The 15,874-nt window shown below is 39.6% G+C and overlaps 2 protein-coding genes and 1 long non-coding RNA gene across 3 annotated transcripts; 1 reads left to right on the forward strand and 2 right to left on the reverse strand.

Moving 5' to 3' along the window:
* Positions 1-147: 147 nt before the first annotated feature.
* Positions 148-2,014, reverse strand: cd40lg (CD40 ligand). The gene is made up of 4 exons (XM_041047556.1): positions 1,756-2,014; positions 1,170-1,197; positions 975-1,064; positions 148-829 (listed from the first exon to the last, which is right to left on the reverse strand). The coding sequence occupies exons 1-4, from the start codon at positions 1,954-1,956 to the stop codon at positions 450-452; spliced, it is 699 nt and encodes a 232-aa protein (XP_040903490.1). The 5' UTR covers positions 1,957-2,014; the 3' UTR covers positions 148-449.
* Positions 2,015-4,400: 2,386 nt separating this feature from the next.
* On the reverse strand, positions 4,401-9,654 carry tmtops3a (teleost multiple tissue opsin 3a). The gene is made up of 4 exons (XM_041047554.1): positions 9,270-9,654; positions 8,301-8,629; positions 5,110-5,343; positions 4,401-4,625 (listed from the first exon to the last, which is right to left on the reverse strand). Exons 1-4 carry the CDS (start codon positions 9,652-9,654, stop codon positions 4,401-4,403), a joined length of 1,173 nt encoding a protein of 390 aa, XP_040903488.1.
* A 2,280-nt stretch (positions 9,655-11,934) lies between these two features.
* Positions 11,935-13,914, forward strand: LOC121188689. The gene is made up of 3 exons (XR_005894729.1): positions 11,935-12,031; positions 12,931-12,993; positions 13,531-13,914. It is a non-coding gene; the product is annotated as an uncharacterized LOC121188689 (long non-coding RNA).
* Positions 13,915-15,874: the final 1,960 nt, after the last annotated feature.

The raw sequence follows: 15,874 nt of genomic DNA on the forward strand, positions 1-15,874 counted from the left end.
GTTTCATGCAGATGTGCTCCATACATGGACATGCACACAGTAAAGCTGTGTAATCCAACACTGAGAACATCTAATACGTGGTGCTTTAGTCTGGATGTTTTCTTCTATTATCTGTATCTCCTTTACGTGTAAGACAAGACAAACTGATGAGAAGAGAAGAAATATTTTAGATTAAATATAGAAAATTCATTTCACAGCCATATACCTTCATATACATCAATAAATACAGAACAACCATTCACAATACTATCACAGAAACACAAAATAACATGCAATTATATGTAATTTAATAAATTATAGTTTAGGAATGTGGTCTTTGTCTCTGAAATCCACGGAAAAGATGAACAATCCAGAGTATTTAACAGTGTTCTCAGTAGATTAAATCCAAGTCCATCCACTTAACGAGTTTCCACTCAGCTTAGGTCCATGCACATGCCCGTACAGAAGTCCTACAGTTTGTACATCCCAAAGGTTGTGGCTCCTTCTGTGTAGTCCACCAGTGAAAGGTTTTGTACCCAGACACTGAGCTGGTTCCCTTTCTCCAGAGGGATAACCTCCCCCTGTGTGGCAGTGCACAGCTGAGGGATAGATTTTCTTTCAGTGTTGCTGTCCAGGCTGCAGTAGGCCCGCATCACAACCTTCTCCTCAGCATTCTCATTCTTCCTCAGCAGGACTCTGCTCGCCAGTGGTTTCGCTGAGTCACCCTTGGAGAAGGTCACTCTGGAGTACACATAGTAATCACCAGACTCCGGGATAGTCAGCCAAACCTCTTTGTAGTAGTTGATCTTCTTAAGAAGTGAGTGTTTTATGTCCCACTTGAGAAAACCAGCTGCAGAAACAGAGGGAGGAATTTAAGCAATGTTAGTTAGAATGTTTTTATTCTTAACTTTAAAATAGATTTTGGCTACTTATCATTGTATTTTTTAAATTATTATTATTATTATTTAAAATATGTCATTTTTAGAGCTTCTTACATGTAGGATCCCTTGGTGTCAGCTGGTCAACTACCATGCCTGCTAAGGGTTTGTAGAGAGTTTCCTGTTTGTCTGATGAGAGTAAAGCAGCTGGAGAAGAGAACAAACATTTGGTCAAAGGCATTATTGAGCATTTTTGTATGCAACTTAATTTATGCATTTACTTTCAGTAAGAAATAAATGAGGTAAATGTACCTTTTCCTTCAGCTGAGGGATGTTTGTCCTGTAGGAATGAATAAAGTAGATCAGGAACAAGTAGCACAATATGCAGAATATGAATTTTCCTATGATACTTGTTATATATGTATAATATTCATAACTTTCTTTGTTCATAAAATGCTCATCTTGCAGCAAGACACACTGCACTGTTGATATCACACCTCACCTGCTTGTTCAAGAGCATTTCCTTTGCTTCAAATGTGTGAATTCAAACATATCTATTTTGGTAGCGTGAGAAATTGCATGGGCAATGCTGTATATAGATGCTTCATGTTTTAGAATAAAACTGAATTTGTTTAATAGTTAATATATAGTTAATATTTATTTATTTAATGTTTTTAATTTAAAATTGAAATTTAATTAATTTTAATAGTAGTTAAAGATTTTTTTTTTAATAATAAAATGGCTTTATTTCTTGAAGCTATCACCTTTATATTGTAAAAAGTAAAATATTCAAACTTATGATGGCATAATTACTTAAAAAATACATGCAGTGGTGCTACCAACATCTTAACTGTACTTTGCTAAAATCCTCAACAAGAGTACAAGAGAAAACTTTTACCATTTTGTCGATGTGGTACAGATAGATGAATCCTCCGACAGACAGCAGTAAATGAAGCACCACCACACCAACCAAGAATCGGATGAGAGGCTTGCTGTGGCCTGGTGATGGAAGTTGAGCTGGGATGAGGACTGGATGGGACCTGTTGAGGCGCGGAGGCACCGGTGGTGGAGCCAGGCTGGTCTGGTAAGTGTTGATCATGGTAGAGAGGAGTGGTGAAATCTAGAGCTGTCTGGCCTCCGTGACATCCCATGCACTTCTGAACCACTTTGCTCTTAAGCAACTGACTTTTACTCTCACTACTTCCTGGAACTCAACGTGCAAATCTGTAAGAGATGTGACCTTTGGTGAGTACATGTGTGTTTGTGTGCAACGTTGCATTTTTTTTCCCCTTTCCTTCCTTTATGTCAGATATGTGCCCTTAAATTCCTCACAATGTCATGTTATGTGTCAGGTGCCTTGTATTACTCAGTATTTCTGTGTTAGTGTGGCAACACTTCAGTTTTTGACAAAATGAAAAACAATTTCTAATGAAACATAGTTTAATGTGGAATGACATGTAACCCCGGTCTGGGCTCTTATGTGCAGAGTTTGCATGTTCTCCCTGTCCCTGCGTGGGTTTTCTCCGGGTACTCCGGCTCCAGCTCCCCCGCGACCCTGATGCATCAAGCGGTATAGAAAATGGATGAATGGACCTAATGGACACAAATTACCACAGTGGCTTCAAATAGTCATACTACAAACATGAAATTGCACATTTACTAAACACATCAGTTCGATGGCTCAGTGACACTAAATCTGACTTAATAACCACATAGTCTAAAAATAACCAAGGAGTCATTTCTCATACTTGCACAGTATTCGTTTGATTATTTGGTTATTTACTTCACAAGGAATTCAGAGAGGACATCTTTTTTTTTTAAAAAGTATGCAAAGGTCAAATCCCAGATCAGTACAGTCTGCCAGCCATCAGTTCAACTTGGAAGGAGTTTATTCAAACAAGTGACAAGATCGTCAATTTGTGATGGCAGCCACAGAATATGTAAACTCTTACTTGGTTGTGGTGGCACCTGGAAATGTGGCCCCTTATGCTTTTCATTGTATCCACAACCCAATTAGTCACACGGTGCTCTAAATACAACAGCATATTTATCAAATGGTGGTTTATCTTCTGTGCCGTTGCAGAATTAGCAGTTATTAGTCATTTCTGACCAGTAGGAGGTCAGTGCAGCTTTTCATCTCCATGACAACCTTTTCACATGTAAACTTCAGAGCCTTAAAACCCAGATATACTTCTAAGTGACAGCTAGCTGGGCAGCTAAACAGACAGACTTTTAAAATCCATGTTGCTGATGAAATCACTGCAATACTGATTTACCTTTACCCAGTGAGTTGAAAACCACCCAAGACAACAGGTTGTTTGACACAGTGTTAATGTTATCTTTGTTGTTACTTTTGGATTATTATGTTGAAGTAATATGTTGAAGAATATGTTTGTCCCCTTTGTCCCTAACATTTTGTACATTTGTGATACTTTAGGGTAAAACATGAGCTTCTTGTGTGTAATGCTGGGTCAAAAATAGTTTGATTTGGTAAATAACCCAAGAGTGATTAAAAAAAATAAACCAAAAACACTAAGACTTGGTAACAATACATTGGTATTGGTTAAAGTTAACTCAATACTGGTGCTGCTTTTAAATCACTTTGGTTTGAGCTTTAAACCTCCTAAATGTAAAATATGTCGTACACTACATATGTTGTACAGTGCCCATTGTATTGGATTGACTATAATTTTTTTCCTGTCTAAAATTTGATATTGCAAAATATTTGAAATACGTGCAGTCCGGCAAAACAACGTAAATTATTTTTATTTATTCATGTACACTATGTGTGAAGTTGTTGCATCGCCAGGGAGAAGACTGCAGGTGAGTAGTATGTTTCATGCAGACATCTTTTGCAACATCTCACAGCTCCCCCTAGTGGTGCAAAATATTCTGTACATATTACTAAATACATATATATTGTATTACTATATTGTATTACATCTTTTCTTTTTGTTTTAAACTACCCCTTTTTCTCTCCATTACTTGGCACATTACACATTTTACGTTGTAATAACTGGTTCATGTGGTTGCTGTTTATAGTGGAAAAAGAAAAAAAAAAGATCAAGAAATAAGAAATGATACTTCAAGGAGACATTTACATATCTAACCGATAAAGGGGATGGATTTTTGTTTTTATGGAAACCATGAAAGACATTCATTGATTTGTAATTTTTAAATGCATTTGCATGTACAGTATATGCTCAGAGTCTCTCAGAGAACCGAGGGCTGCCATAACTTGGTCAAACCTGCAGCAAACAGCAAACATAATGTATTTCCAGTACATTCATTAAAAACATATAATGTGCATTTGCATACATGGAAGGTCAGCACATGACCAAGTCAAATATGCATTTAAGTAGAGGCTGAACTCTGTGGCACTGAGTTTACAATCAGATGGTAGATGACAGTTACATTCATCTTCATATGTAAAATAAGTGGCAGAGTGAAGGCAGGTCTGTGTTTTTTAGTTGCACTTTGGATTCTGGACATTAATTCAGAAACACATTTGATTTAACTTTCACAGTCTGTCAGATTAAAACTTTACGGAGTGTAGTGGACAAGAAGTGTGGGATGTTCATTGTGTCGGCTGCAGAGGGCAGTGTTTCTAGAGCTGCTGTGGATTTGAGGCTTCGCAGAGCTGAGAGAGGCTTGTCTGTGTACAGGGAAGAAACCTGAATGCAGAGTCCTTGGGGTTGGGTGCTCCTCTCCTTCAACAGACGGGGGTTCCCCACTGCACTTCATCAAGGCCACTAAGCATCTATAAAACTGTGTAAAAGCACGAAATAGAAGATTATCATTCACAGTAAGCACTAATTTCACATTCTGGGTAATTTGCAGGTCAAAAAACATCTTAAGTTAAAAACAGGATTAATGTGGTTGTGTATTTTTACTTCTAAGATTAATCACTATTTCAACAGTGTTTATATAACAAATAGTAATGTCAAGTAGGACCTGACTAAAATACAGTCACAGAAATGCTGCTAGTTCTCATACGTGTTCGGCATGTAGCACCTAATGGGTGTGCGATAAAGAGACACTGAGAGTAAAATGACTGGGCTGTTTTCTTTGACATCACAGAGAAGTTTGAATTCTCCTCTGGGGAAATCTCAGTCTTTACAGATAGACAGCTGAACAGTCATGTGTACTTCAACCAACAGATCTTGCATAATACACTTCAATCCAGTGGAAAATGCAGTGGAGACAGGGAATCTGGGTCAACGTTTGTCATCACCCTTTCCAGGTCTCTCACCTGGTTGTTGAAGAACATGTAGATGACGGGGTTGATGACAGTGCTGAACTTGGCCAGGACTGAGGGCACCACACTAGCCATGGGAGTGACCAGTCCCAGTCTACCAAAGGTAGCTATCAGGGCCATGATGCCATAGGGCATCCAGCACAGCATGTAGCAGGACACCATGGACAAAACCATCACTAAAATGTGCTGCTCCCTACGCTGAGCTGCCAGCAGATTGATCTTACCCACCTAGAGATGTGAAAAAGGAGAAGATGGGTTGATACAGAGGTTAAACCTTTCTTGAAAATAATTTACCCCCAGTGCATTGTGGGTAATTCATTATGAGCTGTGTGTATTATAAAGCAAGACCACGACAGAAGGGACGGGCGGCGGGCTTTGTGGGTAATTCACTCCCACCTCTGTGTATTATAAAGCAAGACCGTGACAGAAGGGACGGGCGGCGGGCTTTGTGGGTAATACTCTGTGTATCATAAAGCAAGACCAGGCCAAGCGCCAACTGGGACAGAAAACATATGACAAAGTGTCTACAATTATATGCCATGATGCCAACACTTTTAAAAGATTTTACCAACGTTATTTAAACACGTACTCTAATGGAATTAGTGGGCTAAAGTCACCCCGACTTTCTTCCAAATAACGCACATTTCATTCATATTATAAATACAGGCCTATAATTCCTGCACAGTTTTGTTTTTCTGATAATCCTGCTCCCAGTATTACACTTACTCTGGCAGTCACTGTGTTTTGCCACTTTTATGTATATAGAGTATATTAATTTAATTTCTGATAACTTTCATTTCTAAATTGTTTTGGCAATGTTGGAGTTGGTGATTGTTATAATATAAATATTGTTAAAACATGGCTGTTTGTGTGTCACACTGTGACACACTGTGACACTCTGCTGTGTGTCACAGTGTGAGGTATAAATAAAGTGTGGGGTCTCAGAAGAGACTCAGAATCAAGGAAACAGAAGCTGATCTTCTGTAATATTTTGTCCAATGTTTGGGTCAAGCTCCAAAAACACTAGATCATACATTTCCCATAATGCAACACAATGGCATCCTTCCCTATCTGTCACTGCGTTTTAAAGATGTGTGGAATCTTTCACAGAAAACTCCTTGTGACAAGTAAACTGAAGGTAATGTGTAAAATCAGTACCCCTTTAATATCTACGTGGGCTTCTCTGTCTTTGAGACTGAATTGTTTTGTGTAGCAACAAAAATAGAACTTGTGTGACTTGTGAACGGCTGATGGATTTTGTAGATCAATAGAACAGCTACTACAGATCGAACCTGTAAGATGGTAAAATGGTCATGTCACAGTAACCATGGAAACACTCATTAAAAAAAATACTACATGGTTGAAGTTTGGTTGGCAGCGCTTTGGCTACCGCACATGCTCTGGCGTGTTTCATCACATATGTCCTGCTGGTTTCTCCTGATGTAATGGAGCTGTGGGTTAAAATTAGATCAGGTATACCATAGAGCAAGTGGTTAAAGCGGTGCCTCATCTGCTGTGACTGCCACTTCCTCAGTATCGATTCCATGCCCCTGTGGTCACTGCCTTGTGTAATTACCACAGTGATGCTCATCACAGTGCTTCATGAATGAATGAGGATGTCTGTCAAATTGCTCCACATCTTTCGTACACTCAATTACACCTCACCTTGTATGGTATCAGGTCACAACCTCTGCCGCTCCATATCCTCGGGCCCCTATCATGTAATAAATATTCTGACAATCAGCAGTGATTTCTGCATGGCTGAACTTTTGTTCTGTTAGAGAAACTATGAAAAGCATCTCAGTTAACTCACATTAGAAACTGATTTTGATAGCAAAACCTGACATGTACTTCTGTATTATTTCAACAGTGAGACTAAAATATGACAGATAAACTCAGTAGTGCTGCAGTGTTGTGCTCCGGTAGATAAAAGGAAATATATTTAATATTTTGGAATAAAATTGTATATTTTTATCAGGAAATATGTCCACTGCCAATTCAACAAGACACAATTATGTTAAGAATAAATCACAAAATGTGTGTGAATTTGTGTGATGCTGTCAGACAGAGAAACAAAAAATCCAACCTTGATCCACACTGATGCCATTGATATAAATGTCATCTCTCTGACACATCAGTTTCAGTCACCTTTGAGACGCCACCAGAAGACTCCACACACTGATTGCTCAGTTTCCAAGAAAAGCCTAAGGCGGGGCTCTCAGTTGGAGGGTGACTTGTGAGCAGCTGAGCCTGAGCCCCCATTCAATGGTACAGTAATCAAGTCTGCAAAGCCCTTCTATGCTCTGACTCCCTCGGGTGCACAGATAAAAAAAAAGGAAAAAAAAAGAAAAATGAGGTGCTTATATAATAGCAGGTATCCATTAGTAACAGGTTGCTTCCACAATCTAAAAATACCTGCTAGGTGATTCATTAATTGGAGTAGTAGCGGCAAAGTGCATGGAGGGACCCAACACCAAATTGGGAGCCCTTTATTATCACTTATTTGTGTGATTGGCAGGTTTATGTAAGCCCCACTGAGGTGGGGATGAGTCACTGGAAACTGGGAGGAGGCATTGCCCTCAAGAATAGATCCAGGCTCTGAAACCCCACTCGCTCCCCGAAGACGTTGCCCCTCATTTGTTCTCCTGCTGGATAAATTGATTTTAAGATTGTAAACACAGAGCTGAGGCTTCTAGGATTATCTGGCTTGATGCTCCTTGAAATTACCTTGAAAACACATGACCAAATGTTAGTGGGAGTTTGACAGCCATCACTCAACCTCTGAGCTACGGTCTTATGTACCAGTAGCTCAAGAGTCACAATGGAGCCCACTTTAGCAGAGCTATTAAGGTTTCATTGCTGAGCAGATGACACTGAGAAAGGCAGCACTTTGAGCACATTGTTCTGAGAAAATTACAGCTTTGTGACTGCAGCCTGTGCCGTATGTGTTTTAATACTGAACCTTTGAACCATTCCCACTTGCACATGAATGAGAAATAGTGTATTTATAAAAGAATGCAGAAATACAAAAACAAAAGAAAGCAATGGGCCTTGATCTAAACTTTGCATTATGTTTTTTCCGTTTTCAGTAGATGACATGTTAATAAAAATCTGGTTAGTTTGTTGCTAGTCCTATCTGAGACACAGTAGACCACCTGATGTGCTGGAAATGACACACTACTCACCCTCCTGATTGCAACCAGGATTCGGCCATAAGAGTAGACCATGAGTAGAAGGGGGAGCAGCAGACAGAAGATAAAGAGACACAGCACATATGACACGCTGGTAGGAGAGCGGAGGTGCCACTGGACGGAGCATGTGGTACCGGGTCCCTCTGGCCCGTAACTGCTCCATCCCAGGAGGGGAGGCAGTGTCCAGAGGAGAGAGTAGAGCCAGGAACCTCCAACACAGAACCAGGCTTTCCTGTAGTCTGACATGTCAACCTGGGAGGACCGCAGGACGGTGGTGTAGCGCTCGTAGGAGAGAACAGACAGGGACACCAGGGACACAATCCCTTATGAAGCAAGAGAAGAGAAAATGGATAGATCAGGTTAGATATAACAATCTGAGGCCAATTTTTTGGTCCCTCCGCCCCCAACACTTCTAAACTGGTTCCACAGACATGAGGAGCATGCCCAAAACTTTTTCAAAAATGTGAAACTAATTCCAACAAAATTTCTGAATTTCTGGAACGAAAACAACAGTGAATTTATAGAGCCTTTATTTTCATTAACATGAAATATAAATTAATTAAACCTACATGAACGGTAGGCTCCCATCTGACTCAGATCTGTGTCACTCAAACTGAGGCAAGCATGTTTGTTTATAGTTTATTTACCCGCTGGAAGAAAGCAACTAAATAAAGTACATTTACTGTATTTAAGTTTTTGACATACTTGTAATAGTATTTTCATTTTATGCTACTTTATACTTCTTCTCCTCTACATGTCAGAGAGAGATTTTTACAGGACAGTATTGCTACAGTACTTTTATCAGAGGATCTAAATTATTTTTTAACCATTGCCTTTAACAGAATCACCACTAACTCTATGTTTGACCATAAACTGTCTGGATTCCTCATAAAACTTTGTACTTTCAGGAGTAAACAGACAAAAAAGTTCTACATTTGCTCTCATTGCGCATATGTCACTTACCAAAGAGGGAATTGGCGAACCCGTACCACTTGCAGCCGTGCTCTCCAATGAGCCACCTCCCGTGGAGACTCGCAGCAAAACTGAAGGGTGTCCCGAAAACGCAAACGAGGATGTCGCTCAGACTGATGTTCAACAGGATGAGATTGATGGGCGTCCAGAGAGAGCGAAACTTTGCGAAAACGAGCAGAGCGAGCAGGTTGTTGAGGATTCCCGCCACTAAAATGAAGCCGAGGCATACTGCCACCACCGTGTGGCCGGTCCGGCTCAGCCCGCCGGGGCTCTGGGACCCCGGGGTGTCCCGCAGAGTGGCGTCTGTGCCGAGGCTGGAGCTGGAGAGGGAGCTGTCTGTGGTGCTGAAATTACAACCGCGTACGTGGACGACCATAGCTGAACACCAACAGCGAGAAGCACAAAGTCCTGCACAGCCCCTGTGCAGCAGTTCTGCACGCTGAGAGGGCCGATATAACACAGTTATTAGAGTGTCAAGAGAGATGAATGTGCCCTGTGCTCTTCTTACCTCTTCTTATAACGAATGCAAATACCCCCCCCCCCCCCCCCCCCCCCCCGGTCTCCCTGCCACACGCAAACACGCGCTTCTTTATTTCTCAGAATCCTTCCAGTTATTATAATGAGTCCTTTTGATCACAATGGCCTGTGTAAATAGAATAAATCCACCAATTTATTGCCTTCCAGCTGCATATTCAATGCCTTTTAGAGGCGTTGTGCTGAGCTCATTTTCTAACGTGAATCAAATTCGCATGGTTACACCAACTTCCACTGGGTTTTCGGATTTTTCACGGCAGATAAAGGCCAGATCAAGTGATTGTCCAAAATGAAGTTCTAATTTGACAGTCACACTGGAGAGAATTGCTCCCGGCGTTCCACTTCAGAAATACAAACTTTGGTTGCATGATTTTGCTAAGCTGTGCATTTCATATTCATCGCTGCTTTCTGTGCCAGAGTGCTCCTGCGTGCAGCTGGATGGTTCAGTTGAGCACAAAGTAAGTCACCAACAAAGAAAGTTTCACACCAGTTCAGCATTTTCTTTTCTGCACATACTCCCATACAATAAACTAACTAGTGTTTTTTGTGTCTGTAATCCTATTTAAATTACACCAACCATTTTCCAGATTGCCCTTACACTCAGCCACTAGTTCCCATTCATTTCTGCATTGTACGAACTAATAGAGACTTGAAACCTATTTAAGATGAGTGATCCGTGCAGAAAATCTAAGTCTAAGCTGGCAATGCTGAGTTACTGTTGCGTGCTAATGCAGTGAAGACGTCTGCACTCTGAGCTGCATTGCCATGAAACGATAACATCACTGACAACGACAAACGTAGACTCCATATTCACAACAGTGGTTTACCTGACTCGTGAGCTTCAAATCAGAGGGAACAAATGGAAACCAATGGATGCCTCTGAGAACAGAAATACATATTCTGAAAAATGTGAAACACTGTGCCATGACTTGGACATCTAATGTTATAGTATGGTACAGAGTATGTAAGTTGTAGAAAATGTTCTTAAATGTGCAAAAACACCAGCATTTTTCATTAGACAGGGATGAAAGAAAGAAAACAAACACTGGATTAAAAACCATTCTTAGTATTATAAATTATTTTTCTATTCATGTTATTTTGTAGCTGACACACTAAACATACAGCCTTTTCTACACGAGATCACAGTGCACAGTGCCCCCAGCCCCCCCACCCCCCCAGACACACACACACACACACTCACACTCACACTCACACACTCATACAGTATGTGAGCTGCATGAGTATGAGCCTCAGATCAGGCTGATTATGCTTGACACAAGGGAGGAAGAGGGATTATGGTTTCAAGCCTGAATGGCTGCTGAATCCATGTCTCTACCTTCTGGAGAAACACTGATTTCTCTGCTGTTCCCCCTCCACACCTGCTGCCAATCTTCTTTCCACATATGGTATTTAAAAAAAATATACACATACCAGGAAGATTTGTCAATTGTTAATGAGAAATTCCTCCAATCCATAGCAGCTGCAGCTTCTTTCACACCTGATTCTGGTTCTGTCACACCACTGACTCCATGTGAGCCCTATAAACCAAAGAGGAATAAAGTGTTCTCCTAACAGGCACCTGCCTTTATTCTGATCTTGAGTTGGAACATTGAAGGGTTTTGTTTCAGATTTACTGTCTGCGCTGTATTTTCACTCTATCTTATTCATTTTCATTCATTCATCTGTATTAGTGCTGCAACAAAAGGGAAACCTGTTTAAAAAAAGAATAAAACAATGGTTATGTACCTGTGTCTGTGTTTTTTTGTTTGCTTAGTTAGTCGTGTGCTTTTCTTATTCTTGTGTAAAACGATCCTTTATGAAGCACTTTGCATTTGAAATACTACACTGTAAAAAGTCAATAGTGCTGTCTATAGGAATTTATTTTAAAAAGTATATTTCCTCCAATAAATTAATTCCCTTTTCTTTTTTAATTAATTTAAGTTACACATAAGTAAAAAGTGTGAATGTTTTGGTAACTTATTATTATCTATCATAAAATTGATTTTACTAAACTTCACAATAAATTGTTTGTACAAAACTTCATTGATGGGTTTACGTCCAAAGTAAAACGTCACGTCCGGGTCACGACCAGGTCACGACCCGCCCACGTGCAGCAGCAGAAGAACGAGACCTTTTCTCGTTGTCACCTGTACCAGACCAGTGCCATTTTTTCGGATTTGTGTCGAGTCTTTGAGGGCTACATACAGCGCGCAACGCATGTAAGCAACTATTTACATCGCTTAAAGTTAGGTTTTAGCTGAATGAGCATGTATTGCACTATAAAATGCATAAGCGTCGCCCGGTGTCATACAGTAACGTTAAGTTTGCCAATGATGCAGGCGCCACGAGGCCTCACGGAGGGTCTAACATTAACGTTAAATTCTATCGCTAACATTAACGTAGGATAGGTATATGTGAGATATATTGGCAAATACTGTTTCTACTAGTTTACGGACTTTTTTTTTTTTTTTAAACAACAAACATCGTTCTTTTGTTCGTTTAACGAGTCCAGCGTTTTGATTAATCGTCCCTTCTTACTGTGGCAGCAATACCTGGATTTTAGAAGGTAGAGTAGTGTCAAAGTAGGCCTAACTGAGAACATTTACACTGACAATGAAAGTAGAGATGTAGAGATGAAGATCAGCTTGATTTTCTTAATTTTACATTCTTATTGGCTTTGAATAAGGTCTTAAATAGTCTTAAGCATGCGATTATTAATATTTTTACATGTGCAGTAAGGTCTTAGATTTTTTTTTTTTTTTTTTTTTTTTTTTTTTTTTAAAGAGTACTTTCTCACTTACTCAGTGTCATCAAAAAAACAAGGCCTAATTAAAAATATTTTTTTAAAGGCTATTGGTTTAAATGTGACAGCTACACAAAAACGTATGACCATTACATACTACTATAGTACATGATTAAATTAAATATTCTCAGTAATTGTTGGTTGCAAATGAATTGCATTGGGTTAGGGTAATCTGTAGATACGTTTGTCTGAGATTTACTGAAATATTTTGAAACCATTTGTTCAAGTAAAAAGTTTTCTTTTGCACTGCAGTGACATCAGTTATCCTGATATTTTCATACATGAACTCTTCTTTCATTTGTGTTGCTTCTTCAGAAGACCATCAGATCCACTGGGAGGAGCAGTTCCTGGAGTAGCTAAGCTCTTGGTGGAACTGAGGTAAATGTTTCAGAGGTTTGCTGTTATCTGTTATGTGTCACTTAGATGAATAAAGGTATCCAAACAGAGTTGGTGGGGTGGGGATGGGGGGTTACTATTGATATTGATAATTAGCTGTTGACCACTAATAAGAATTTTGACCCACTGATACTGTAAGTTAAACAACAACAATAATAAATTAAGTCCAATAATTTATTTGATGGCAGAAAATATGTCCATGAGCATGGTATGTAGAGAGGGTGTTCAGGAGCTACTGGCCTCCGAAGAACAACTGAGAGCTGCTGCTGCTGCAGCATCAGATTTGTTGAGCGAGTTAACGCAGGCCAGCAACAGAAGTCAGTTCTTTCATGTCAAATGCTGTGGTCAGGTGTCCCTGTGCTTTAATTTAATGTTTTAAGAGCATACAGTGTAGATTGTACTTTGAAGGTGTTCTACGCTGCACTTAAAGGTGTGGTCAGAAGTTTCTGTAATTTTTAATGTTAAAATGTTTACAACATTAATGTTTACAAATTAACATTTGCGGCGGTCGTGGCATAGCAAGTTAAGAGTGCGGCTTTTGGACTTTGGACTGCCCGGAGGGTCGCTGGTTCTGTTCCTTCCAAGCACAATGGATACGCACAACGGATATGGGTGGTGGTGACGGAGATGCACCCCCCCCCCCCCCCCTCCAACCTCTGCAACCTCTGCAACCCCTGCAACCCCAGCTCCCTGGGCTACACACTAGGGAAGCCCCCTGCCCCAGTGTCTCGAGTGCATGTGCATGCTTGTGTGTGTTTCGTTCACTTGGTGTGGGTAAAATGCAGAGAGTAATTTACCCAGCTTTATTTTTTAATAAAGGAAAAACTTAACTTATTAAAATTGATTACAGAAACCTAGTTGTTTGTATATGGCAGCTGTTATACAGTAATAAACGTTGGAAACAAATAACTCTCTTTCCTTATTTATTAAAGTTATGGCAATGCTAACTAATTATTTGAAGTGGATTGCAGAAATAATTTGATTGACTAAATTGATGAGAAGAAATTAATTCAAATCAAAAATTTATTTTTATTTTTTTTTATTTTAAATGTTACTCATTTTAATTAAGTGTGATGTGGTCAATATCCTGCTATTTATCACAACAATTTAAGCTCTTTTTGTGCAAAGGTCATGTGAAATATTTTCGGTGGGGCTGGACATGCTGAGCAAATCAATAGGAAGATACTGGCTGAAACTGAAGGAAATGTTAGAGAGATCAATTAATATGTGAGAATTAAACATTTTCAGCCAAATACCAACAGAATGCCTAAAAAGACACAGCAATGGTAAAGCGTCTGAGGGAGATTATATCACTGAAATGTTTATATTGTCTGAGTTGGGTCTCAATGACGTTTATGCGATGGAATTCAGCCGGAAAGCAAATCCTGCTTCATGTTAATTATGTCCGTTAATTGCAGTGTCTCAATGACCACATTGAGTTAAATACCATCTTCAAATGACAAATTACCATATGAATAGTGACATTAAGTAACCCTGGGGCAGTTTGTACTATCATGTGTATTTATGTGGCAGATAGTTTCTGAATAATAAAGATATTTAAAGGCTGTAAAACATTTTAGTGAATAGTTTTATTATCGCAAGAAATGTAACTTAAATCTGGCTGAGTTACCTCAAACTGACACTATGCATTGCATTCACAAAAGAAAACAAAACTGGAGCCTGTATCTCATAATTATGATCTCATAATTACAAGATTTCATAATTGTGAGAAAAGGTTATGGTGGTTATCAGGCATCCCTGTTTGAAAGGACAGGCATTATGGCGCTATATAATTAAAGTCACTTCTATTCCCTCCTGAGACAGTGGGAAATATTAATGTCACTGAGTATCATGCACATATGCTTTTGTGCATAATTCTTGCAAACAAATGTGTTTTGGGTATTTTCGATCTCAGTCGATGAAGATCTATGTCCAATATCTGGCATTATCCCAATTTTTTAGCCTGATTATGAGGTGTTTGGCCCCTGGGTACAGACACATGAAAGGTCTCCTGTTCCACCAATGCCTGCACCTGGCCTGGGGTCCATGATCCCTCAGGAATGCTACCCAGCAGGGCCATTTGGTAACCCATATGTGGTTTATGCAGTACCAGATGGGAAGAAACTAATATTAGCACAGCACCATCGATAATCCACCCCCATCATGTGGAGACAGAGACTCCTCCATCTGTAGCCATGAACAGTGTCTGTGGTTAGATGTGGATATTCTCATCATGTACCCTGATTGACAATTAAAAAGAACCAGTTGGTGGGCTGACGCTAAACATATCAAACTCATTGACTTACACTGTGTTACACTTGGATAATCCTAGTGTCATTGGAATCAGAAATGAGACTGGGATCATCAGCAGGGATCCAGGGTGAAAACAAAGCATTTTATTGACCCTTGTTTTTAATTTTTAGTCAGTGTGGCGAACTCACTCTAGGAAGCATTTAAATCTCTTTTCAAGTACATGAATTTGCACTGATGGACCTAGTTTACTGCTTATCAATGCATTTTAGCACGCTAACATGCTAAACTAAGCGAACATTATACCTGCTAAACATCAGCATGCTAACATTGTCACTGTGAGCATGTTAGTGTGCTAATTATAGCATTTAGCTCAAAGCACTGCTCTGCCTAACCACAGCATCACAAAGCTGTAACTGTAGCATGGCTGTAGACCATTAGTCTAACCAAACTAACTATGTTTACGAGATATAATTATGTAAAAATGACCAGCATTCTACTAAACTACAGTTTGCTGGATCATGACCTGTTTTCATTACTACCTTCCTCTTGTCTGAAGTCAGAATAAACTTCAACTATCTTGTCTACTTCCAATTATTAACACCTTTCAAAA

The sequence above is a fragment of the Toxotes jaculatrix genome, chromosome 10 (genome assembly GCF_017976425.1).
Source record: "Toxotes jaculatrix isolate fToxJac2 chromosome 10, fToxJac2.pri, whole genome shotgun sequence".
Lineage (NCBI taxonomy): Eukaryota > Metazoa > Chordata > Actinopteri > Toxotidae > Toxotes > Toxotes jaculatrix.